Consider the following 26,214-nt stretch of genomic DNA (forward strand, 5'->3'; position numbering starts at 1 on the left):
GGCCTGAGTTTATACATTGAACAGTTTAAATAGGGACAGCAGGATCCAAGTCTAGCCACTTAGGCAGATGGAGATTTACAGATCAAAACTAGTTTTTAGATTATGCATTATGATTGAAATAAAAATATATCAGTACCTTATTGGAGATAAACTCATATTTGTGGCTATAGTTAACAGTCAACCATCTTTAAACGACTTTTATTGTCAGTTCTCTCCTGATCATTCACTGTACTTTTCCCTCATTTTGTGGAGATTTTGGCTTGGAAAATTCTTTAAGCACCAAGTCTAAGTTAGTTTCTGATGTTATCAATCTTCTGAATCATCAAGGCTGAGGTAAAAATTAACTTAGAACAACCAATCACACCTTACTGCTATTAATGGCATTTTCATGGGGCTATGATAAAAAATAAATATATGAAATATTTTTTTCTTGAAGCTAAAGCCAACTGTGATGTCTAAAGTCTTTACAAAATCATTTTCAGATATAGAGTTTTCTTCTGTGTGAGTTTATCCCTAGTTCCTGACTTTGAATTGAAACACATAGGCTTTAAAACATTTAGAGCACTAGAAATATGGCTGGACAGTTAAGAAATGTACAATCCCAGGACCAAGGTCTAATTTTTGACAACTTCCTGTAACTTCTGCTAGAAAATCCAAGGGTCTAGCATTATCAGAAACCAGTATGCACATTCACATACCCACAGAAAAACACACTGATATCACATAATCACAATTAAAACAACTCTTTAAACATATTTTCACTCATGAATGTTTTTCTCTTATAAGAATTCATTCCTATAATACAGGTGTTAAGGTACCCAATGGCTTACAGAGTTTTTCTTCACCATGAAGCAATCAGGTAGGCTTGAAGTCTGAGAAATCAATCCTTCTAAGTTGATGGAATAAATCATTTGAGAAGACTTATAAAGTGAGTAAGGTTTCAGAGTCAGGTGTTTCTCTCATTGGCTCTGGATTCAGGAACAAAGTGTGTTTCTTTGTCTTGATTTTAGAGTCAAAATGTATTTCTTTGGCTCCAGTTTCAGAGTCAAAATCATGTACTTCACTGGCTCTGGTTTCAGGGTCCAGACGTGTTTTTTTGACTGGCCCATTTTCCCTACACATAGGGCTTCATAAATTCACAAATTCATTTTACCATGAGTTTTTAAGTACAAACAGTATAAAAAGGACATCATGATGCTTGAAAAGATTGCTAACACTGTCAAATTTATTTCTACAGAAGAAATAGTCTTGTGTTGTAGGCAGAGAATTCTTGTTCATTCCTAGCTGCCCAGACCAGAAATAATCACAAAGAATCTATATTAATTAAAACACTGCTTGGCCTAGAATTAGCTCAGAATTCTTATTAGCTAACTCTGACATCTTAAATTAACTCATTTCTATTATTTTGTATTTTACCACAAAATTTGTGATTTACCAGTAAGGGCATCTGTCTCCTTCAGCAAATACATAGAGTCTGACTCCACTTTCTTTTCTCCACTATCTCTGCTTGGAATTCCTGCCTTGTTCTATGATGCCCTGCCATAGGCCCAAAGCAGCTTCTTTATTAAACAATGGCAACAAAATACATTCATAGCATACAGAGGAGAATCCCAAATCATTATGTAGCTGATTATAAGCATTTTGGTTGAAGATCTTACCAAATACTTTATACTAAGAAGTCCTCAGAATCTTTTTCATGTAGTCAATGTCTATTGTAATATGCAAAGATTTTTACAGATTGTTGCACATAAAAGTTTTACTCCTATATAAAGTACAAAACTTTATCACACTGAATACATTTATAGGGTTTCTCTGCAGTATGATTTTTTTTCTCATGGTTTAAATTATTTATAAATGCAAATGCTTTACCACACTGATTCCATTCATAGAGTTTATCTCCAGTGTGTGATCTTTTATGCATTTGAAGAGAACTGTGAAGTGCAAAGCCTTTACCACACTCATTACATTCATAGGGTTTCTCTCCAGCATGTGTTAGTTCGTCTTTGAAGATGACTATGATAAACAAACACTTTACTACAGTAATTACATTGCTACACTAATGTAGAAACATTACTACATAATGTTTCTCTCCAGTATGTGTTTTTTCATGCCTGTGAAGATGACTGTGCCATACAAAGGCTTTAGCACATTGATTACATTCATAAGGTTTCTCTCCAGTATGGATTCTTTCATGACTTTGAAGATGACTGTGCTGTGCAAAGGCTTTACAACACAGATTACATTCATAGGGTTTCTCTCCAGTATGGGTTCTTTTATGTGTTTGGAGAGTACAGTGTAGTGCAAAGGCTTTACCACACTGATTACATTCATAGGGTTTCTCTCCAGTATGGGTTCTTTTATGACTTTGAAGATGACTGTACTGTGCGAAGGCCTTATCACACTGATTACATTCATAGGGTTTCTCTCCAGTATGGGTTCTTTTATGACTTTGAAGATGACTGTACTGTGCGAAGGCCTTATCACACTGATTACATTCATAGGGTTTCTCTCCAGTATGGGTTCTTTTATGTGTTTGGAGAGTACAGTGTAGTGCAAAGGCTTTACCACACTGATTACATTCATAGGGTTTCTCTCCAGTATGGGTTCTTTTATGACTTTGAAGATGACTGTACTGTGCGAAGGCCTTACCACACTGATTACATTCATAGGGTTTCTCTCCAGTATGGATTCTTTCATGACTTTGCAGATTACTGTAACATGCAAAGGCTTTACCACACTGATTACATTCATAGGGTTTCTCTCCAGTATGGGTTCTTTCATGACGTTGTAGATAACTGTGACATGCAAAGGCTTTACCACACTGATTACATTCATAGGGTTTCTCTCCAGTATGGGTTCCTTCATGCCTTTGTAGATGACTGTGATATGCAAAGACTTTACCACACTGATTACATTCATAGGGTTTCTCTCCAGTATGGGTTCTTTTATGACGTTGAAGATGACTGTGCTGTGCGAAGGCCTTACCACACTGATTACATTCATAGGGTTTCTCTCCAGTATGGGTTCTTTCATGCCTTTGTAGATGACTGTGCTGTGCGAAGGCTTTAGCACATTGGTTACATTCATAGGGCTTCTCTCCAGTATGAGTACTTTCATGCCTTTTAAGATCATTGTAATGTGCAAAAGTTTTACTACACCGATTACGTTCATAGGATTTATCTCCAGTGCATGTTCTTTTATGCATTTGAAGATGACTGTGATGTGAAAAGGCATTACCAAACTCATTTCCTTCATAGGGTTTTAATGTAGTATCTGTTTTTTCATGACTGTGAAGATGACGGTCACATACAAAGGTTTTAACACATTGAGTATATGCAGAACTTTTCTTTCTAGTTTGACTTTTTTCATGCCTACAATGATAATGGTACATGTGAAAGCATTACTACATTTAATACATTGTTGAATATTTTATCTGAATAAATTAATTTTACAATTTAGTCCTATTTTAAAGAGGAATTATATGTTAAGGCTTTATTACCATGTTTACAATCTGCTTTTTCCCCTTCATTAAGGCTTGCTTTTCATCTCTGAAGATAACTGATAACAGGCTTTAATACGTGGTTCACATTTACAGAATCTTTTTTTCAGTATGAGAATTTTCATGTATTTGAAGAGAACTGAAAAAATTCAGAGCTTTACCACTCTTTTTGTATTCATAACGTTTCCTATACTGCAAGTGATGCTACATTTGCTAAGTGAACTAGGACAAACAGAAGTATTTACACAGTTCTAGTACTCATGGTGCTTTTCTGAAACATGAGTTTGTTGATATATTAACAATGAGACTGGAAAACCAATTACTTGCATACGTGTATATCAAACTGAACAAGTATACTTAACATGGGGACTGTTACATATTTTCTATTTGTTCTGAGAGAGAGGTATGTTATATCTTTTCACATCCCTATGCTCATGTGGCTTGTATCCAGACTAATATATGATGTACCTAGTAAAGAATAACAAATATAAGGTTTCTACATTGAGTCCACCCAGTTTGACTTTCTGTCCTCATAGACTTGTGGTATATGGATTAAGGCAACTCCAAAACAGCTGCCCCTTGATTCCTAACCCTAAATGCCTGCTCACTAAACTTAACACAGTCACAAGTATATGGGTTAAACTACTTTTCTATATATTTTAACTATTTTTTCTATGGACTATTAGTGCAATAGATAGTTTTAGAGATCTACTTATCACCTATTCAACATGTATATCTTTTATAATATGAATAATATGAGATAAGTGGATTGACAATTTTACAGTATAGTTCTCATTGTATTATGATTCAAATGGTAATATAGGTTAAGACATTGTTTTCTTCTTTCTTAAAAGAATGGCTTACAAATGTAATTCACCTATCTGAAATTAAGGTATATGATTTTGTGTGAATTTAATAAACAGCAATGCATTTTATTGTTTACACTGTTGCTTTTCTTTAAAACATATAAGATTAATTATAAATTCTTCAGAGGTACATTTGTATCAGCTTATACATGAAAATTACCTGTCATGTCTTCTAGAATTTTGAAAATGTTCTTCAGTAGTATGGTCTTCCCAACTGTATCCTAAAATATAATGCCAGAAAGTGTATGTTTTATATTAAGAATTGTAAAAAAATTTAGTTACCATTTGAAGCAAACCTTACAACCATGCCTGATTGACTTGCCCCATTCTTCTTTCTCAATCATATTACAAAACAGCATCATTAGCCAATGAATAGTTGTCCCCTTATATGAAACATGAAAGATAATACAGCCTTACTTATAGTAGTGAGGTTTCTGTAGGTCTCTACCATCACATCTTTGTAGAGATTCTTCTGAGAAGGAGTCAGCAAAGTCCATTCTTCCCAACTGAAGTCGACATGCACGTCATCATAGGTCACTGAATTCTAAAATATTCCATACAGGTGTACAACAGAAAGTATGATTTTGACAACACTGTAAATTATACTTCCTTGACAGTATAGTCATATAATTCTGGTGCTCCCCATACTTATTCCATGACAAAGACATCATAATTTAATCACCAAGTCACTTCAGAGCAAACACTGACTCTTCCTGGAGGACTGACTATGGGGTCTGTGAGCAGATTGCTAATGGCAACTTAGACCCTGTGTATGCCTGAAAACGGGACAATGTACATGGCTCTTGGAGGCAGCAAATATGCCTCTGCCATGTTGTACTATGTGGAACAATCAGGCAGATCATATTTGCTCTACCAATGGCACACCTTAAGTTCATAAGAAAAGCTTAGCATTTTAAGAAGTGCTCCTAATTTTTCAAAGATAGAAGATAATGACAATTTCTAGGATCAATACAGTTTTAGCTTCCAAGATGATATAGGATTCCCCTCTGTAAGCTGTAAATATGTTTTATTCCCATTGGTCAATACAAAAAAAAACTGCTTTGGGCTTATGGCAGCACATGATAGAGCAAGGTGGGAATTCCAAGCAAAGATAGAGGTGAAAAGAAAGGAGAGTTGGGGAGACACCATGTAGCTGCCAAAGGAGACAGACACCAGATGGAACCTTACTGGTAGGCTACAACCATTGGCAATACACAGATTAATAGAAATGGGTTAGTTTAAGATGTGTTACTAAATAAGAAGCCAAAGCTATTGACCAAGCAGCATTGTAATCTATATAGTTTCTGTGTAATTATTTCTGGGCAGCCAGGAAACAAACAAAGAGCCTCTGTCAACAGAATGGTGTCAAAATGAGGCAACTTCATCAAAAACAACAACAAAAAAAACCTGAGAGAGTTAAAAAAAATCTAGACATAAAGGAACAGAGTTAAGTAAGACTTCTTGGAAGCCACATATTTTTCCAGATGGGCTTTGTTTGCTGTCAGCAAGCAAGGGTGTCACAGCTCCTATCAGAGAGATCTTCCTGACTCAGCACTGGCAACAATTGATGCACAACTTCTTTAGGGAAGGGCTTCCTGGTTTGTGCTGGTACAAATAACTCTGACTCTTTTCAGAGGTACTGCACTGAAAAGAGGTCTGTGTGCACCATGTTACAAATTGCTTAATGGAGACAGTCATGCCAAGTCCCTGGAGCTGGGGCAGAGAAAATGGCTCACAGAGTTGGCAATAAACATACCTCTGTCATGTTGGACTAAGTAGAGGAAGCAGTCAGGGCTGAGGAGTTGGTCCTAGACATGCCTGTTTAGCATTTTTAAAAAGTGCTTCTGGTCAGAAAATAATTACAAATGTGCAAATAAACAGATTCAGATTAAAAGACAGTATATAAATGTAAGCAAGCTTGGGAGAGAGAATACAGTCATAGATTAAAGGAGTAAAGAAAAATAAGCCATGTAAAGATGGGAAATACATAGAGAGTATAGATTACATGTATTATTGTATTTTCTTTGAGTTTTTTGACTGTGAATGAGTAAGTACAGAGAGACATTTCATCTTATGGGCTGCTAAGCCAAACCAATATACAGTTTAAAGGTATCTTGACTTCAAAATTTGGGTTTAATGATATGTTGCTTTGGAAAAAAGGTTCTGCTTTTGTTTCTGCAGAAGATGAGAACCTGTTGATTCCGTCCAGAATAAGGTGGTTTGATGGACCAAGATCCCCTGATAGGTTCCATGAACCCTCAAAAATACTTAGCCCAACAAAAAGCAGAAAGCAGTTTGAAGAAAACTACTCCTTAATTCCCAAATATTGTTTATAAATGTTTGTTTACATTTAAAGGGGATATGATATAGAGATAATACTTTGCATTTGTATAGATTTTGGCCTATTGATACAAATTTAAGGTCAATTTTGCTAAACGAATCTCTGTTCCTGTTTAAGGTATCTGTTCAGTTCATTTAAAGATGCAATGTATAGTTAAATACAAATTAATAGATAATCATTTACAATAGTTAAACTTTTAGTCATATTAGTTAGGCTTTCTAGATGTACAGAGATATATTTCATATGGATAGATATTCTTCAGATCTTTAAAGACATACAGAATATGGCATTTTAAATGTTTTTAAAACAGGCCTTTTTATGACAGTGAGACATGTCTCCCTCTGGTAGCACCAATTATGTGAGAGAGGTTGATGGGCATTGAAGAAACTCATTATGGAATTTGCCTTCAATGTGACAAGGATAGCCATTTGGGCAAGAAACTGCTCTTGCCTGGATTGCTTGATGATATGTTGTATAAACTGCACATGCAGGACCTACAAAAAATGACTGTCAAAGTTGCCTAAAGAAGGTAAGACAGTACCTGTTTCATGAAATAGTCTACTAGACATTCTGTAGGACACAGAAAAAAAGGTGACTGAGAAACGGCCATTATAGGTGGAACTGTCTTTGAAATTTTCTGCTTCATGGAAAAGTCTGTCAGACACTATGGGCCTGTAAACTGAAAGTGGATGCCCCAGTGTTACAGAAGAACTGTGGGAAACTGTCCAGGCAGCAAGATGTCTTTGTCAATTCTAGAGTTTTGGAAGTGCTTATAACTACTTAGGTAATATATATCCTTCTGGAGTCTTTGCTGGAGTTGAAGAAAGACAGTTTTATAATTATAATAGATTAGATATAAAACTTTAGACTCACAAAGATAGAATAGATGATAGAGTACTTTCCTTAATTTGCCAAATTAAATGGACTAAATATTGTAAATATAATTCTTCCTTGATAATTGTTTTGTTATATGTAATACTACTATATTAAAGTTAAAAACCTTTCTTTTTATTTAGACAGTAAGGGAGAGATATTGTGCAATTCCCCTCTGTATGCTGTGAATATGTTTTATTCCCATTGGTTAATAAGAAAACTGCTTTGGACCTATGGCAGCACAGAATAGAACAAGGTGGGTATGCCAAATGGAGATAGAGAAAAGAAGGCAGAATCAGGGAGAGGCCATGTAGCCACTGAAGGAGACAGATGCTGGATGGAACCTTACCAGTAGGTCACAGCCATGTGGTGATATACAGATTAATAACAATGGGTTAATTTAAGATGCAAAAGTTACTTAATAAGAAGCCTAAGCTATTAGGTATGCAGTCTTATAAATAATAAAATTTCTGTATAATTATTATGAGTCTGGGCAGTGGGGAAATGACCAAGCACACTATGTCTATAAAAGGATATAATGAAGTTTGCAAGCTATACAGCACACACAAGATTAATATCTAAGTTTGATTGTCCTGTTAAGCATTTATGATTCCTTGACTACTAAGGGATTGTGCAAAGAAGGACAAATCAGCCTGAATGCTTCATTGCCTGAGGAAATGCAACAGTCTGTCAGGAACTGGGAGGTATATAGTGACCCAGGAACCATGGACTTTAACCTGGTCTCTCAAGGGAGTTAGGCTGGGCCAGCTCCATGATTCCTTCAAGAGCCTACTGTCCAGTAAAATCCTATGACCTTGACCTCCACTGTCTGCCATTACCTGTTGTAAGGGGCTGTGGGCAGGCCTGCTTTTCATCTCACCCAGCTCCCACACAGCTAGCTTAGTCCCAGAAATAACAACACACAAATTGTATTCATTTAAGCACTGCCTGGCCCATTATCTCTAGAGAGTTAGTTACTGACTAACTCTCATATCTTGATATTAACCCATTTCTAATAATCTGTAGCACCATGAGGTGGGTGGCTTACCGGAAAAGATTCAGCATGTCTGACCTGGTGGCTGGCTCCATGGCGTCTGCCTCAATTTCCTCTTCCCAGCATTCTGTTCTGTTTACTCCGCCTACCTAACTTTCTGTCCTATCAAGGGGCCAAGGCAGTCTCTTTATTGACCAATGAAAATAACACAATAGACAGATAACCCTCCTCCATCATTTCCCCTTTTTCTGTTTAAACAAAAAAGAAAGGCTTTCATTTTAACATAGTAAAATTACATATAACAAAACAGTTATCAAGCAAGAATTGCAGTCACAATATTTATAACTATATCTTTATCATAATCATGGAAAACTATAACTATGACTATCCATTCTTCAACTCCATCAAAGACTCCAGAAGGATATAGTATTACCTAAGTAAACAAGAAGTAAGCAACTTCCAAAACTCTAGAAATGACAGAGACATCTCGCTGCCTGGACAGTCACCCAAAGTTCCTCTGTATCGTTGGGGCACCCGTCTTCGGCCTTCAGGCCCATAATATCCAGAGACATTTCCATGAAGCAGGAAATTTCAAAGGCAGTTCAGTCACTATCTGCTGTGTCCTGCAGAATGTCTCGCAGACTCTTTCATGAATCAGGAACCCCGAAAGATCATCTCACCTTTAGGCAAGTTCAGCAGTCCTCTCTCTGCGGGTTCTCTGTGTCCAGTTTATACAACAGTCCAGGCAAGAGCAGTTTCTTGCCCAAATGGCTATCAAACTCCATAAGGAGCCTCTTCAATGCCCATCTTCCTCTTGAAGTAGATTGGTGCTGCCAGGAGCAGACGTGTCTCATTGTCATGAAAAATCCTAAGTTATTAAAACATTAAATGCCATATTCTGTAATCTTTGAAAGATATGAAGAATGCCTATCTGAAATATATCTATACACATCTAGAAAATCAAACTAACATTACTATAAGCTTGACTATTATCGATGATTATCCATTAACAACCTATATTTTTAATTATACATTACATTTTTAAACTACACAATCACAATACCTCAATCAAGATCAGAAATATATATACATATAACAAAATTGACCTTAAAATCCATACCAATGAAATTATTCATATCTATATCATATCCCCCTTTTAATGTAAAAGAACATTTATAAACAATATTTGGGAATATGGGCGTAGTTATTTCTCTCCAAACTTCTTCCTGCTGTATAAGGGCACTGTTAATCAGGTCTTTCATGGTAAAACCTGTCTGTCAGGTTCATCTCAGTTGGCAGTTGAGTGAAGTAATTTCTTGAGGGTGTTCACAGCAACCTTTCAGGAGGACGTGGTCTATCATACCATATTGGGATAGAAGCAATCCACAGGGTCTCATCCTCTGTGAAAACAAAAGAAGAACCTCCTTTCCAAAGTATCATAATTAGATCCAAATTCTGAAGTCAAGGTATTTTCAAAATATCTATCTTGGATTAGTTCAGCAGCATTTATAAACAAAAGTCTTTTATCAGCTGTTGCTCCTTCCTCAGCATTCAAACAATTCAAAGATAGCACAATAACATATAGTATCAAGATTCTCTGTGTATTTTCCATCTTTGTGCGCCTTATTTTAACTTCTATTTCTTTTATTTTTACTTTTACTTTTTGAGACAGGTTCTCTGTATATATTTGTCCTGGAATAACTCTGTAGACCAGGCTGTCCTTGAACTCAGAGTCACTTGTCTCTGCCTCCCAAGTGCTGGGATTAAAGGTGTATGCTATAACACTTTGAACTCTCAGAGATCTGTCTGTCTCTGCCTCCCAGGCATTGGGATTAAAGGTGTATGCTACCACACCTTGAAGTCACAGAGGTCAATGTACCTATGCCTCCCAGGCATTGGGATTAAAGGTGTGTACCACCACACCCAACTATTCTTTTTCTTTTTAACTTTAAGAACTTTAACTTTTAGCTTGCATATGTTTTTAACACACTGTAAAACATTTAGAGATGTTTTTCAACTTTGAATCTTTCTTTTACTATATATCTCTCTTTTTCTGACTACAGGAGTCTTTAAGGAGAGGATGAAAGCCGTGGCTTTGACGGCTAAATCCTCGTGGCTGAGGTACCAGCCAGAGCTATGTTCACTGCCACAACTCTGTGGCGTTTCAAGGTCCTTGCTAGCAAGCAAGCTGCAGCATTCTGCTCACAGACCACACTCAGTCGGACTGCCTGCTTGAAAGAGTCAGAGATTGCCCTGGCAGGACAGCCCAGAAAGCCAGCACTTTAAAACAGCATAGCTTTTTTCCTGCTACGACTGATAACCGAAAAGCATGCGTTCAGCTTTTCATCAATACTATTTAAGTATTTCGTGGCAGGACCTTTTAAAAGAGCTGCAGGGTTTTGCAGCTAAAGCTGAGTCAGGAAGCCTCTCTTAGATGAGAGCATTTGCTTGCCTCTAGCAAGCAGAGCAGACATGGGAAATTGCTGCTACCATACCAAGAAAACATGCTTTACTCTATTCTTTCCCAAGCTTTCTCAGGCTTTCTGTGGATTCAGTTATCCACGTCTTGGCGCCATATGTAGCAATGGAGCTGCGGGCAGGCCTGCTTTTCATCCTGCCCAGCTCCCGCACGGCTAGCTTAGCCCCAGAAATAATAATACATAAGTTGTATTCATTTAAATACTGCCTGGCCCATTATCTCTAGAGAGTTAGTTACTGACTAACTCTCACATCTTGATTAACCCATTTCTAATAATCTGTATAGCTCCATGAGGTGTGGCTTACCGGGAAAGATTCAGCATGTCTGACCTGGTGGCTGGCTCCATGGCTTCTGCCTCATAGCCCTCTTCCCAGCATTCTGTTCTGTTTACTCCGCCTACCTAACTTTCTGTCCTATCAAGGGGCCAAGGCAGTCTCTTTATTGACCAATGAAAATAACACAATAGACAGATAACCCTCCTCCATCAATTACCTGCAACATTCCGATCTTCTAAGTCCTACCAGAACAGATGATTAAGCTCTTTGTACAGTTTTCTAATATCTTAAGCATTCTTATAAAAGTAAACATTCCCAGGTCCTTTGCAGCAACAAAATCCTCTTTGAGTCCCATTTTTGTTCCAACTTTCTTCTCTGTTGCTGTTATTAAATTATGCAGTCAAAAGCAATTCAGGTAATGAACATGTTTATTTGATTGTTAACCCTATTTCACAATTCCTCCTTATGACAGTGTAGGATAGATACTCAAGCTAATAACTAAAGGCAAAACATATGGAACCATTGTTTTCTGGCTTTCCCTCTTGCTTTGTCACTGCCTTGTGCTCAACTAGCTCTCCTATTTATCCCAGGGCTGCTTGTCCAGAAATATTGCCAACTCAGTGGAAGAGCCTTCCTATATCAATCAAAATCAACAAATCTCTCTCAGATACCTTAATCAGGTATTCTGATCTAGGCATACTCTCAGTTGGCATTTTCTCAGATCAGTCTAAGCTATGTCATGCTGATAGCTGAGGCTATCAAGAAAGAGACAATAATATACAAGAAGGTTTTAAAGACCCAAAGGCAATGTATTAATCATATCAATCACTTAAGCAGCAAAAACACAAACAAAGATAGATATGCCAGGAAATGGAAAGAGGCAAACATCTAAAACAAAGAAAACTAAAACTGTCTCTCCACAGAAACTTCCCAAACCAACAAAAACTCAAGGAACTCATAACATGAGAAATCTTCTGAAAACAAAATTGGTGAGACCATTATTTTCCAGAAAACAAACAATATACTAAGATAATAATGAATAAAATCAACAACATAGATGGGTAGCACTGACAAAGACATATTATGCTCCTTTAAATAAAAAAAAGATTCTAACCAAAATAAAACTCTAAGAAATTACTAACCAACACTCGTCCTATACACTTCAGTTCTTTATCCTTTACCAATAATAGAAAATGGCTTGGGTGCGGAAGGCTGTTCTACCAGAAATGGAGAGAATCACTTGAAACCTTCTTGTGCCTTAACTTCATAAAAAATAGTTTTGACTACTTAAAAAAATTTCATTATCTTATAGTAAAGAAAAGTATGTCTGTTAGGATCACTTAGATACCATTTTGCTCCCCCTGATTGATGATTGCCTGTAAGTCTTCAATCAGAGTGAGGAAATGAAAACATTTTAAAACAAAATGTAAGATAACAGATTTTTAAAGAATCAGTGAACACCTAAAGCAACTTGTTTTACTCTAATTGCTTTATAAGTCACAAGCACTTTTGAAAACAAGTTTATTGCCATTTATTGCATATGTTTGTGCAAGAGTGAGAATTTCTTCCACATGTATACAAGTAACACAAAAAAGAGGGGTTCAGATGCCCTTGATCTGAAATGGTAGAGTTATGAGCCTCACAACTTGACGGTAGGTATCTGAATTTAGGTCTGATAAGACCACCTGTGTCTTGTCGGATCACCATGGAATAAAGTTAGAATTCAATAACAATTCGAACACCAGAAAGCCTACAAACACGTGGAAGGAGAACAGTCAACTGCTGAATCATCCCTGGGTCAAGGAAGAAACAAAGAAAGAAATTAAAGTCTTCCTTGAATTTAATGACAATAAAGACACAACATACTCAAACCTATGGGATACAATGAAAGCAGTGATAAGAGGAAAGTTCATAGCATTAAGTGCCCAATTAAAGAAAACAGAGAAAGCACACATTGGAGACTTAGCAGCACACATGAAAGCTCTGGGAAAAAAAAAGAAGCAGACTCACCCAGGAGGAGTAGAAGACTGGAAATAATCAAACTGAGGGCTGCAATCAACAAAATAGAAACACAGAAAACAATCCAAAGAATCAACAAAACAAAAAGTTGGTTCTTGGAGAAGATCAACAAGATTGACAAACCCTTAGCCAAACTAATCAAATGGCAGAAAGAGAACACTCAAATTAATAAGATCAGAAATGGAAAGGGGAACATAACCACAGACACAGAGGAAATTCAGAGAATCATTAGATCTTACTACGAAAGTTTATATGCCACAAAGTTGGAAAATGTACAAGAAATGGACTGGTTTTTAGATAAATACCATTTATCAAAGTTAAGTCAAGACCAGGTGAATAATCTAAATAGACCTGTTAGTCACGAAGAATAAGAAGCTGTTATCAAAAATCTCCCTACTAAAAAAAGCCCAGAGCCAGAAGGTTTCAATGCAGAATTCTACCAGAACTTTCAAGAAGAGCTGATACCTATACTCCTTAAGGTATTTCACAATATAGAAACAGAAGAATCATTGCCAAACTCTTTTTATGAAGCTACAGTTACCCTGATACCAAAACCACATAAAGACACAACCAAGAAAGAGAATTATAGGCCAATCTCACTCATGAACATCGACGCAAAAATTCTCAACAAAATACTGGCAAACCGAATCCAAGAACACATTAGAAAAATTATCCATTATGATCAAGTAGGCTTCATCCCAGAGAGGCAGGGTTGGTTCAACATGCGCAAATCTATCAATGTAATCCATCATATAAATAAACTGAAAGAAAAAAACCATATGATCATTTCATTAGATGCTGAAAAAGCATTTGACAAAATTCAACATCCCTTTATGATAAAGGTGTTGAAGAAATTGGGGATACAAGGATCATACCTAAATATAATCAAAGCTACTTACAGCAAGCCGACAGCTAACATCAAACTGAATGGAGAGAAACTCAAAGCCATTCCATTGAAATCAGGAACACGACAAGGCTGTCCACTCTCCCCATACCTCTTTAATATAGTACTTGAAGTTCTAGCAATAGCAATACAACAACATAAGGGATTCGAGGGGATTCGAATTGGAAAGGAAGAAGTTAAACGCTCATTATTTGCAGATGATATGATAGTATACATGAGCGACCCCAAAAACTCTACCAAAGAACTCCCACAGCTGATAAACACCTTTAGTAATGTGGCAGGGTACAAGATCAACTCCAAAAAATCAGTCGCCATTCTATACACAAAGGATAAAGAAGCAGGGATGAAAATCAGAGAAACTTCACCTTTCACGATAGCCACAAATAGCATAAAATATCTTGGCATAACTCTGACCAAGGAAGTGAAAGACCTATTTGACAAGAACTTTAAGGTTTTGAAGAAAGAAATTGAAGAAGATACCAGAAAATGGAAAGATCTCCCCTGCTCTTGGATTGGGAGGATCAACATAGTAAAAATGGCAATTCTACCAAAAGCAATCTATAGATTCAATACAATCCCCATCAAAATACCATCAAACTTCTTCACAGACCTTGAGAGAATATTAATCAATTTTATATGGAAAAACAAAAAACCAAGGATAGCCAAAACAATCTTATATAATAAAGGATCTTCGGGAGGTATAACCATCCCTGACTTCAAACTTTATTACAGAGTTACAGTATTGAAAACAGCTTGGTATTGGCATAAGAACAGAGAAGTCGACTTATGGAATTGAATAGAAGACCCGGATATTAGCCCACAAATCTATGAACACCTAATTTTCGACAAGGGAGCTAAAGGTATACAATGGAAGAAGGAAAGCATTTTTAACAAATGGTGCTGGCATAACTGGATGTCAACATGTAGAAGAATGAAAATAGATCCATATCTATCACCATGCACAAAACTCAAGTCCAAATGGATTAAAGACCTCAACATTAATCTGACCACTTTGAACCAGATAGAAGAGAAAGTGGGAAGTAGTCTACAAGACATGGGCACAGGAGACCACTTCCTGTGCACAGAACCCCAGTAGCACAGACAATAAGAGAATCAATGAATAAATGGGACCTCCTGAAACTGAGAAGCTTCTGTAAAGCAAAGGACACTGTCAGTAAGGCTACCAAAGGACAAAAAGGCTACCTTTGGACTGGGAGAAGATCTTCACCAATCCCTCATCAGACAAAGGTCTGATCTCCAAAATATACAAAGAACTCAAGAAACTAGACACTAAAATTCTAATTAACCCAATTAAAAAATGGGGCGCTGATCTGAACAGAGAATTCTCAACAGAAGAACTTCGAATGGCCAAAAGACACTTAAGGTCATGCTCAACCTCCTTAGCGATCAGGGAAATGCAAATCAAAACAACTTTGAGATACCATTTTATACCTGTCAGAATAGCCAAACTCAAATCACCAATGAAAGCCTTTGCTGGAGAGGATGTGGAGTATGGGGAAACACTCATCCATTGTTGGTGGAAATGCAAACTTGTGCAGCCACTGTGGAAATCAGTGTGGCGGTTTCTCAGGAAACTGGGAGTCAACCTCCCTCAGGACCCAGCAATTCCACTTTTGGGAATATACCCAAGAGATGCTCTATCATACTACAAAAGCATTTGTTCAACTATGTTCATAGCAGCACTATTTGTAATAGCCAGAACATGGAAACAACCTAGGTGCCCCTCAATAGAAGAATGGTTAAGAAAGGTGTGGAACATATATACATTAGAGTTTTACTCAGCGGTAAAAAACAATGACATCTTGAATTTTGCATACAAATGGATGGAAATAGAAAATGCTTTACTGAGTGAGGTAACCCAGACCCAAAAAGAGGAATATGGTATGTACTCACTCATAAGTGGATTCTAGCCATAATTAAAGGTCTTTGAGCCTATTATTCATGATCCTAGAGAAGCTAAATAAGAAGGTGAACCTGAAGAAAATCATGTAGTTATTCTCCTGGAGATTGGAAGTAGACAAGAGTGCCAGGCAACCTTGGGTACATGGGGCGGTGGGGGGTTGTTGGAAGGGGAGAGGGTTAGAGAGAAGGGAGTAGAGGAGGAATGGGGAAAGCTCGGGGGATTGGGATGGGGGGAGGGAGGAAGGATGGATATGGGAGCAGAGAAGTATATATCTTAACTAGGGGAGTCATTTTAGGGTTTACAAGAGACTTGATTCTAGAGGGGATCCCAGGTTCATGGAGAGATCCCCAGATTATTCTCTGTACAGAAGAGAGGGTGCCTGAACCGGCCTTGGCCCATAACCATACTGATGAATATTTTGCATATTACCATAGAACCTTCATCTGGCGATGGATGGAGATAGAGACAGAGACCCACATTGGAACAGTGGACTTAACTCCCTAGGTCCAAACGAGAAGCAGAAGGAAAGAGAATGTGAGCAAGGAAGGCAAGATCAGTGGGAACCTTCACCTGTTGATGGATGGAGATTGAGACAGAGACCCACATTGGAGCACTGAACTGAGCCCCTAAGGTCTAAATGAGGAGCAGAAGGAGGGAGAACATGAACAAGAAAGGTAGGACTGTGAGGAGTGTGTTCACCCACTGATACAAGGGGACTGATCTAATGAGAGTTCACCAAGGCCAGTTGGACTGGGACTGAACGAGCACGTGATCCAACCAGATTCTCTGAATGTGGCTGGATTCTCTGAATGTGGCTGGCAAGGGGACTTTCTGAGAAGCCATTGACAATGGCACTGGGACTTGTTTCCTCTGCATATACTGGATTTTTGGGATCCAGTCTGTTTGGATGCTCACCTTCCTGGACCTGGAGGGAGGGGGGAGGAACTTGAACTTTCCAAGGGGCAGGAAACACTGACTGCTCTGGGGGATGGAGAGGGAGGAGGAGAGGGAGTCGGGGGAGCAGGAGGTTGTTGGGAGGAGGGGGTGGAAATGGAAGCTTTTATAAATTAATAAACTTTTATAAATAAAAAAAGATAATAAAAAAAGAAAAATAGTACACAGGCTGACATAATATGACTTCTTTCTGGGTGGTGGTGGCACACACCTTTAATCCCAGCACTCAGGAGGCAGAGACAGGAGGATCTCTGTGAGTTTGAAGCCAGCCTGGTCTATAGAAAGAGTTCCAGAACAGGCTCCAAAACCACAGAGAAACCCTGTCTCAGAGAAAAAAAAATACCACAAAGCTGATCAATCAAGAATGTGTATGATATTTGGGAAAGAATAAAGAGAATGGAAAGAAAAAGCCAAGAACAAAGGTAGAAAAATATAGTCAGGTATTAATCAAAAGACCAAAGGAAACTTAGTCAGGAAACGTGTGATCTTGACCAATGTTATGCAGCTACCTATGATTCTATGTATATAGAAATTAAATAAAGACTTCACAATTTTCACAAAATTAACTCAAATTGACCCTTAAACGGTTGTTACTGGTGCTTCAGCTACTGGTATTTCTTCCTGAGAGGCCTCATGCTCCAGAGCCTTTTCTGCAAAAAGAGATGATCTACTGCTATGGTCCTGCAAGTCCTTATACCTCCTTCTGTTTTCAGGTAAACCCAGCCATACTGATGCCCAATCCCAAACCAATGTAGAATAATTTCTGCTTCCTGTCAAATGGATTATAGCACAAGATATTGATTCTGCTCTATCTACCTGCCCAACACCATACACACCTAAGAAACATCTGCAGCTCTGAAACTCCCTTTGTTCCCTGGAAGTAAACATCACTGAATCACACTATTGCAGCTGGTGGTAGCAGAAAGTTAGAAACATTTTAATCTTGCATTGCTAAATCAACATCACTGTAGTTCTACCAGCTTTTTAACTATTTGAAACATTTATAAGACAAACTTGAAAGTAGGATGCAATATTCAGAACTTCTAGAAACCAGATTATCAGTTTTCAAATCTGTCTTCCCACTGCATACCAAAAGCATGACTCTATTTCTACACTGGACAGTGATCTTACAAGCATAATATCCTACCATGCCAGGGCTGCAGAGTCTCCCTCTCCCCAGGAAATCCATACACAAGGAGACTCAGAGGACAAGGACCACTGCCCAGATCATTATATAGAGCAATAGAACCATAGCCTGGCTCATGGTCCATCCAAATCCCAGCAGAAATGACAGCTCAACAGACCTCTGAACAGCCTACACTCACTCTGGCATAGCTTGTGGTCTTCCTTACAAGTCATTACAACAGAAGCAGAGAAGAATCCTAGAAAGAACCACCTGTAAGCTACCTCCCACTATTATTCCTGCTTGCTATGCCTTCCCAGAGTCCCTCAGTGGCTAATGCCATGCAGCTGGGCCTCAGAATATTATCAGCTCCACTACTGGGTGATCAGAGATCAAATTACTCAGATATCACAGAACTTTCTGCTCGGCCCTTCCAGTCCAGTGGACAGAGCCCTAGTCCAGAAAGCTTGTATTTTAGTAGACATTCATCCACTCTCCTAGAGCATACCCTGTTCTTCATCCAAAGCACAAGGTCCTTTGTATGCACATTCCATTACACTCTCAATATGCAGTGCAGCCACCCATCACCTCATACCTGGGAAATCCTGCAGACAAACACAGGTCACATTAACAATTGTTGTTAAAGAAAAATGGGCCATGAATTAGAAGATAATAAAGGGTCATGGTAAGGCTTGGGGACAGGAAAGAGAATGTCGATATGATATAGTTATAATCTCAAAAAATTATTTTAAAAAGTAGAAACAGGATTTATGGCCATATGCTTCAGAAACAAGGGTATTAGAGCACATCAAAGATTTCTCAAACCTTCTATCTCAGGGTGTATATTTAAAACCAGTAAAATAACAGTCCTGTTAGGCAGGGCCACATTTTACTCAGATCTATTTTGGGTGAACTATTGTCACTACAGCAATTTGGTTTCATGGTAAGTTTGGTTCTTTATCCAGATTCTTGATTGCCTGGTCTGTGGACACCAAGAAATGACCATCAGGACATTTATGGAGCACCTAAAATTGATTATCTACTTCCGCATTGCTAATCTCAACTACAGTTGAAGGAGGAAAGTTCTCAGTCACTTTCCTGTCTCTCCCTTCCTGCACTGTGAATCTACCAGCTTCAAGCTTGACTTATGTACTCACCCTTTTCATCTATAATCATACACTGAAAGTCAGAGAGACTGGAGGTCACTCCTTAGCTGGTTTATTTTTCCTTCCCACTGACCAGTCAAGGCCCAGTCCTGAAGAAGTTGAAGGACTATCTACTCAGAACTAAGCAGCAGAGGCAGGATTAGGTTTTCAAGGCAATTCTCCATTGCATAGTGTGAGTCAACAATATTACAAGCTCATAGTCTCCCATGCCAGGATGGCAGAGCCTCCCACACACTCAAAAAAGATCAGAGGCCAAGGGCAACTACCCAGGTGATCACAAAGGACAATAGAACCTGTTTGGTTCATGGTTCATCCCTGTCCAAGCAGGTCTGACAGCTCAGTCAACCTGTTCTTCCTGGTCTGAGGACAGTTGCTTCTACATTCACCATGGCATGGCTTGTGGTCCTCCTTACAGTTCTATACAGCAGAAGAAGAGAATCCTGGAAAGAACCTGTACACTGCCTCTGGTGCTCCTAATTGCCAACCAGAGTCCCTCTAGGACCACCTAGCTGGACTTAAAGACATTAGCAGTTACCCTACTGGGTGAGCAGAGATCAAATGACTCAGAAATCAAAGATCTTCAAGGTTTGTTCTTCTATACTATATTCAGACAGGACCCTAATTTGGGAACTTTGTAGTTTCGTAAAATCTTCCATTCTCCCAGAGCACTTCCTGTTCCTACTCCAAGTCACATGTGTGTGGTCTGTGGACCCATGAAATGGCCAGACAGGACATTTATGGAACATCTAAAATTGATCACCTTACTACTCACAGCTAATGTCAACTACCTTCACAGCAGGAAAGTTTTTACCCTCCTTCTTGCCCATCCTTTGTCTGCTGTGACTACACTGGGTTTACAATTGGTCAGTGAACTCAATTCTTACACAGTTCCCATTTCACTTGTAAATTCACAATAAAATCTACAGAAATTGGAGGATACTCATTCACTGATTTATTTCTCCTTCACACAGACCAGTCAAGGTCCAGCCTGGTAGGAGTTGCAGAACTGTCTTTCCAGCACTAGGTAGCATAGGCAGGATTAGGTGTTCACAGCAATTCTCAGTTACATAGTATGATATAAGAATGAGCTACAGGAGACATTAATCTAAATCAGTTGTTCTCAATCTTTCTAGTGCTGTGACTCTTTAATGCAATTACTCATAATGTAGAGATCTCCCCACCTATAAAATTATTTTTACTGCTACTTCATAACGATATTTTTGCTACTGTTATGAGTTATAATATAAATATCTGTACTTTCTGATGACCTTAGGCTAGTTCTGTGATAGGTTCATTTGATCCCCCCAAAAGGAGTCATGGACCACCAGGTTGAGAATCATTGCTCTAAACTGATACAAGTAAATAGATGAGTAAATAAACAGGACTTAAAAAGTGGAATGAAATTCAAAAACTGGGAAACATTGGAAAATAGAAACAAAGAGATTATAACAGTAATTCCACTGAAGAAAATGAAATCTAAAAAATGATAACCAATAATTGACTCCTTAAAATGATAAAAAATAATTGAACACTCAGTAGGCACTTCCCTGGTAGGGAGAATGCCATTAATGAGAGAACACATGACTTTGTCCCATGTTAAATGTTAGCTGCTGAGTGCTATAACCTGACACATGGAGTTACAGCCAATGGCCTGTGTCTCAAACATCTGAGCTGACTTCACTGTGTCAACCAGGATTGAACATATCTGCATGGGAGAGTTCACTAATTGCAAACTAAATATTTAGTAGTTCAAGCTTTCCTCCCTAAACTGTACACCCACCGGTGTCTCTCTTCATTCACAAGGAAGGAATTAATGTACAATGGGAAATCACAGAAAGTCATTCACTGTGCCCCATCAGGCCCCTCTTTGTAATGAATGCCTCTGCAGCCCACGACCTTAAGCTTCAGTCTTAGATCTAGCTATTGTCCAGAGTGTTTACCCACTCCAGTGTACACAGTACATGTTCCTACTTTTCTGGTCTGAAAGAAGAAGCCATGCTCCACATGCAAATCCTTTTACTGTTATTGCAATAGACAGTCCCACTGTATGACTCAAACTGGTAATTTTAAATCTCTGTGGTACAGCATACCAAAAAATTATAGTGGTTAGCCTAGAGGATAGCAAGGGTAATGCTCTGTGGGGCTGCAGACAGGATTTAAGTCTACCTCAATCAGCACAAAGGACACTGAGATACAACTGCTTTCCTAAGAGCTGAGAAATGCAGCTGTTCTAGAATTAATTATACTCTCCTGGTGCACAAGGTTGTGACCCTGTAACGGCCCCTGAGCAGCAGGTCAGAGGCCTTTGATGGGGAAGTGGGTCTTCTGGCTGGTTGTAAATCATGGTTGTCTCATTTGTTGTAGGAATGTACCTTAATGGCTGACTAATCCTGATGAACAAACATTTGCATCTCATGATACTAATCTCTAACAGGCATGGTGCGCATGATACTCATCTTAGGAAATTTGGGACACAGCCCTCCCTCACTTAAATTTTACTTTGTGTAACTTAATGTCTCCTAAGTACCGGCAAATCCTTATAACGTTAATTATCAACTATACTCTTCTACATCACAGTTCAGTAGTGGAGCACTACTCTACACAGGAGAAACCATTTATAAGCCACACAAAATTAACTACAGCTGGACCTCAAACCTAAATGTAAAAAATGCATTACTTCTGAAGACCCAGAAAAGACCATGAATCTCCACGTTTGGCGAATGTGGTGATCTCTCTCCACATTCGACGATATAACCACGACAGACACCACCATCTGTGGCTCCTGGTGCTCTGCTCTGTGCAGACAAAGCTCGGGTAGTGAAGTGATTCAGAGGCTGCCAGCAGAGAATTGCAAGGATCACTTAGGACTACTGAGGCAGAAAGACGCTATCTTAGGACTATTGAGGCAGGAAGACTCTAAACTCTATCCGATGGCTCCCACCCAGCCACCACACCAGCCCGGAGCCTCGGCGGCCGCTCCACCTCATTTGGGGACATTGGCCTCTCGCTCGTCAAGCCCAGCCACCCCTCCCGTCTGTGAAGAACAATCCCTCACTCACCATGGAGCAGCTGTCGAGCTGATACGGTCTCTGCCAACAAGAGTGCACTAGCGGAAAAGCCTGAAAGAGCTGAACTGTAAGGGAAGTCTGGCTGCCGGAAGAACCCTCCCATCTGACTGGCGGGTCTGCTGGAGGCTCTGATTGGCTGTTGAGGTCTGAGTGATGGGACCAGGTGAGCAGAAGGGACTCAGCACCACACTGGCTTCTAATCTAAAGACAGACCTGTCCCAGGCTTGAAGGGCGCAAAGGCGCCACAACCCTGCCGTCATTTCCTGCCTCCCAAGCAGCCTCGACCCCGCCCCGAGGCGCTTGGCACACTTTCCCGAAAGGCGCGATCCAGCCACCAATTGTGATGCCTGGTGCGCTTTCCCGAAAGGTGCGATCCAGCCACCAGTCGTGAGCTGATGCGTAAGATTAGGAGCGGCCAGAGCCATTCAGACTCGGACACATCTCAGGCTTTGTTCTGCACGGCTTAAAAACCGTGCGCGCCAGGGTCCGGGGTCCTTCGCCATCAACCTCAAGTTGTGCACTCCCAATAAAAGTACATTCTGAGAAGAATCCTGTTGTGGTCGTCTCTTCTGCTGGCGGATGAGGCGTGCCACACAGGCTGACTGGAGATTTATGCGAAGTTCAACAGCAAGTCTCTTGCTAATGTAAATCAATGGGTTCGGTTTTCAAAGGAAGTATATAAATTAAGAAAGAGGCCATCAGACAACGCCACACGAGAAGAACATTGGGTAATTCAAGGACATCATAAACAAAGTCCACAGTGGTGTCGGGACTGATAACCACAGTTTCCGCCCTTTTGTGAAAGTCCTGAGTCTGAAGATTGGAAACAACCCTTTTCCAAAGTCCTGGCCCCACATCTTTACCAGCTCTCCCCAGCGTATTCCCAAGATTAGAGACAGAGCTCTGCTATTGCTCTATACATCAGGGCCTTAGAGAAACCTCCCAAAGACTAGGCAGGTTGCCAAACTCAGAGAGGCCTGGTCTCAAGTGTCTTCTAGAAGTTCTGCACATAGCATTTGATGTTTAGGTGTAAGGTCCATTTGGAGTTAATCTGTGGAAGTCATAATCGGCATCTCATGTACTGTGTAGTACTCCACTACTCAGTCACAATGTAGAAGAGTAGAAATGGTAATATAAAGGATGGACCAATGCTTAGGAGATATTGAGTCACACCAAGTAGAACTTAACTGAGGGAGGGCTGCCTCAGAAATACTCCAAAGAAAAGTAGTATGTTAATCAGGACTTCATCCAAATCAGCAGGCAGCAGAAAATGACTATGACATACATCAACAAGGCCACACCTCCTAATAGTGCCACTCTCTATGGGAGTTTGGGGGCCATTTTGATACAAACAACCACAGAATCAAAACCCTTGTAAGTTCCTTTTGAACCATGATCAATAAGAAAGCTCAAAAAACTCATTGATTCTCCAGGATGGACTTTGGTGAAATTGAACTTTGTGTCTTCAGTGGGGCTTATGGTTATAGGATAGAAATTGCTTCCTCCCACTTCACAGGGGAGAAAATTCTCACAGCAGATCATAAACATATTTGTTAATGTTCCTACTTCTCATGGTATTAGTAAAAGGAAGTCGTACATAAAAAGAACATGTTAGAATAATATAAATGTATAAATGACCATAGTAGAAAAGAACTTAGATACATGAGCATGATTATGACTGGATTGCTCCAGGATAAAGAAGACTGGAAAGGTTTTACAAGCTATGAAGGTCTGAGTAAGTTGTTTAAGGTACATAAGATGAGACTTAGGGATCTTATACTTATTAAACTTTGCAAGGTCAGATTCCAGCTATTTCAAGGACTGACTAAAAGTTATGTCAAACAAAGTTTACTAAGTTGTATCTGACTATTGAAGTATTATAAAGTAGCAAAAGTACAAAACTAGTATAAAACTGATCTTCTAAGTGTTTAATAATCATTTTTAGAGGCTATTCTAATGTCATTAAAGGGACCAAAAGGCAAAATATTTCTCTCATTTCTATACAAGGTCAGTGAGGTCCCTAGGAACAAAGACTATTTATTGATCATTTATTGTGCTGTTCATGGAGGCCATGGATAACCCATTCAATGAATTGGAATCATTATCAAGTCTACAAAAGGAGGCTCAATGTGGGAAAGATTTCTTCAAGGCTTCAAAGGAAGCCACAGTACATAAAGCAAAGCTTTTGACTTATCCTCACATTGATGGACAACTGATAATAGAGAGACTTGAAGAATCTGAGATTCCTTCCAAGGACAAGTGACCTCTAAAGACTAGATGCTCAACTGGCCTTGACAACACAAAAAGAAAGATTAATTCTGGCAACCTACATCGTTCAGTACTCAAGAAGAAATTTAATCAAAGGATTAGAGGATTGGTAACACCATAAGGGTTCACACTCCACAGACATTAGATGTAAGTCTACATGAGATATTATTTAAATAGCAAATCTCACTAATATTTTCTTGATAAAAAGATTCTGTACAGATGTGAGACATCAGACCTTGGCTCCTAGAGCACCTGCACACAGCAAAGAAGGACAGGCCCATGATTGTTTTAAACTCAAATTAAATAATGCTAAATACCTCTCTTCTCCCTATCCAGAAGCCACATGGGAAAAGCATCATGCTGACTTTTGGCTGATGAAACAGGTATAAAAGGATGTGACAGTTGGTTGTGGGCTCATCAGTCTGAAGACCAACTTCAGAAGTTAAATGGAAACCTCTAACAGATGGAAGCTATTGTGAGCCCATCAAGAATGTCTTATGGACTTTGGATAAGTCAGTGCTTCCCAGACAACAGTACATCTTTCCAGACAACTCTGTCTACATCTGAGAGTTTAGTCTTTATAAGAAGCTCTGTGGAAGGGTATCATAATACTAACACCTGATGCCCCAAATTCAGCTGAAACAAACCAGATCAGTCATTGCCCCAATCCCAAAATGGTAGTTAGTGTTACCTCTTCAGAGGAAAGTGGGATAAGAACTGGAGGTAGAAATCAACTACACAATTTAGGGAAAAAGAAAAACAACTCTCATGGCTCCCTATTGGCTCCCTCATAGCTCACAATCTACTTCCCACTGGTGCTCCTGATTGCTAGGCTTGCCCAGAATCCCTCAATAGCTAGAATTGCCCAGCTGAGCCTCAAGACAGTAGCAGTTCCCCTACTAGATGAGCAGAAATCAAATGATTAAGCCAGTACAGACCTTCCCAGCTCTGCCATTCCACCCTAGGGGAAGACAGAGCTCTAGTTTGAAAAACTGGTATTTTACTAGAAACACTTCCAGTCTCTCAGAGCACTTCCTGTTCCTCTTCCAAAATATGGTGTCCCTTGTGTATGTGTGTGTGTGTGTGTGTGTTCCATTACAGAGTCACTGACCAGTGTAATCAACCCTTTCCCTCATAGCTCAGATATTCTGAAAACAAACTTAGGTCACATTCAAACATAAACCCTTGATAAAGCAAAATTCATGATTTTGCTAATTTCTGTAATGTCTTAGAGTCAAGAAAGTGATGATGTAAATGATATAATTATAAGCCACAAAAATTAATCTAAAAAGGTGAAACAGGTTTATGGTCATGTACACCAAAGTTTAGTAATTTATATTAAAACACATCAAGTATTATTAACACATTTTATCTCACGCTGTACATCTTAAATATGTAAAATAACAGTTCTTTTAGGGAGGGCCACACTATTTTATCCAGTTCTATTTTGGTCAGACTAGT

The 26,214-nt window shown here is 39.0% G+C and overlaps 1 protein-coding gene across 1 annotated transcript; it reads right to left on the reverse strand.

The window, feature by feature from the left end:
* Window positions 1-1,903: 1,903 nt before the first annotated feature.
* On the reverse strand, window positions 1,904-22,665 carry LOC125397620 (uncharacterized). Its single transcript, XM_087905111.1, is given in 5 exon segments — window positions 1,904-2,178; window positions 2,180-3,371; window positions 4,526-4,586; window positions 4,783-4,909; window positions 22,477-22,665. Coding segments are annotated over 5 exon segments (1,488 nt in total). The 5' UTR covers window positions 22,480-22,665; the 3' UTR covers window positions 1,904-2,073.
* Between the last annotated feature and the right edge of the window lie 3,549 nt (window positions 22,666-26,214).

The sequence above is a fragment of the Myodes glareolus genome, chromosome 4 (assembly GCF_982192425.1).
Source record: "Myodes glareolus chromosome 4, mMyoGla1.1, whole genome shotgun sequence".
NCBI lineage: Eukaryota > Metazoa > Chordata > Mammalia > Rodentia > Cricetidae > Myodes > Myodes glareolus.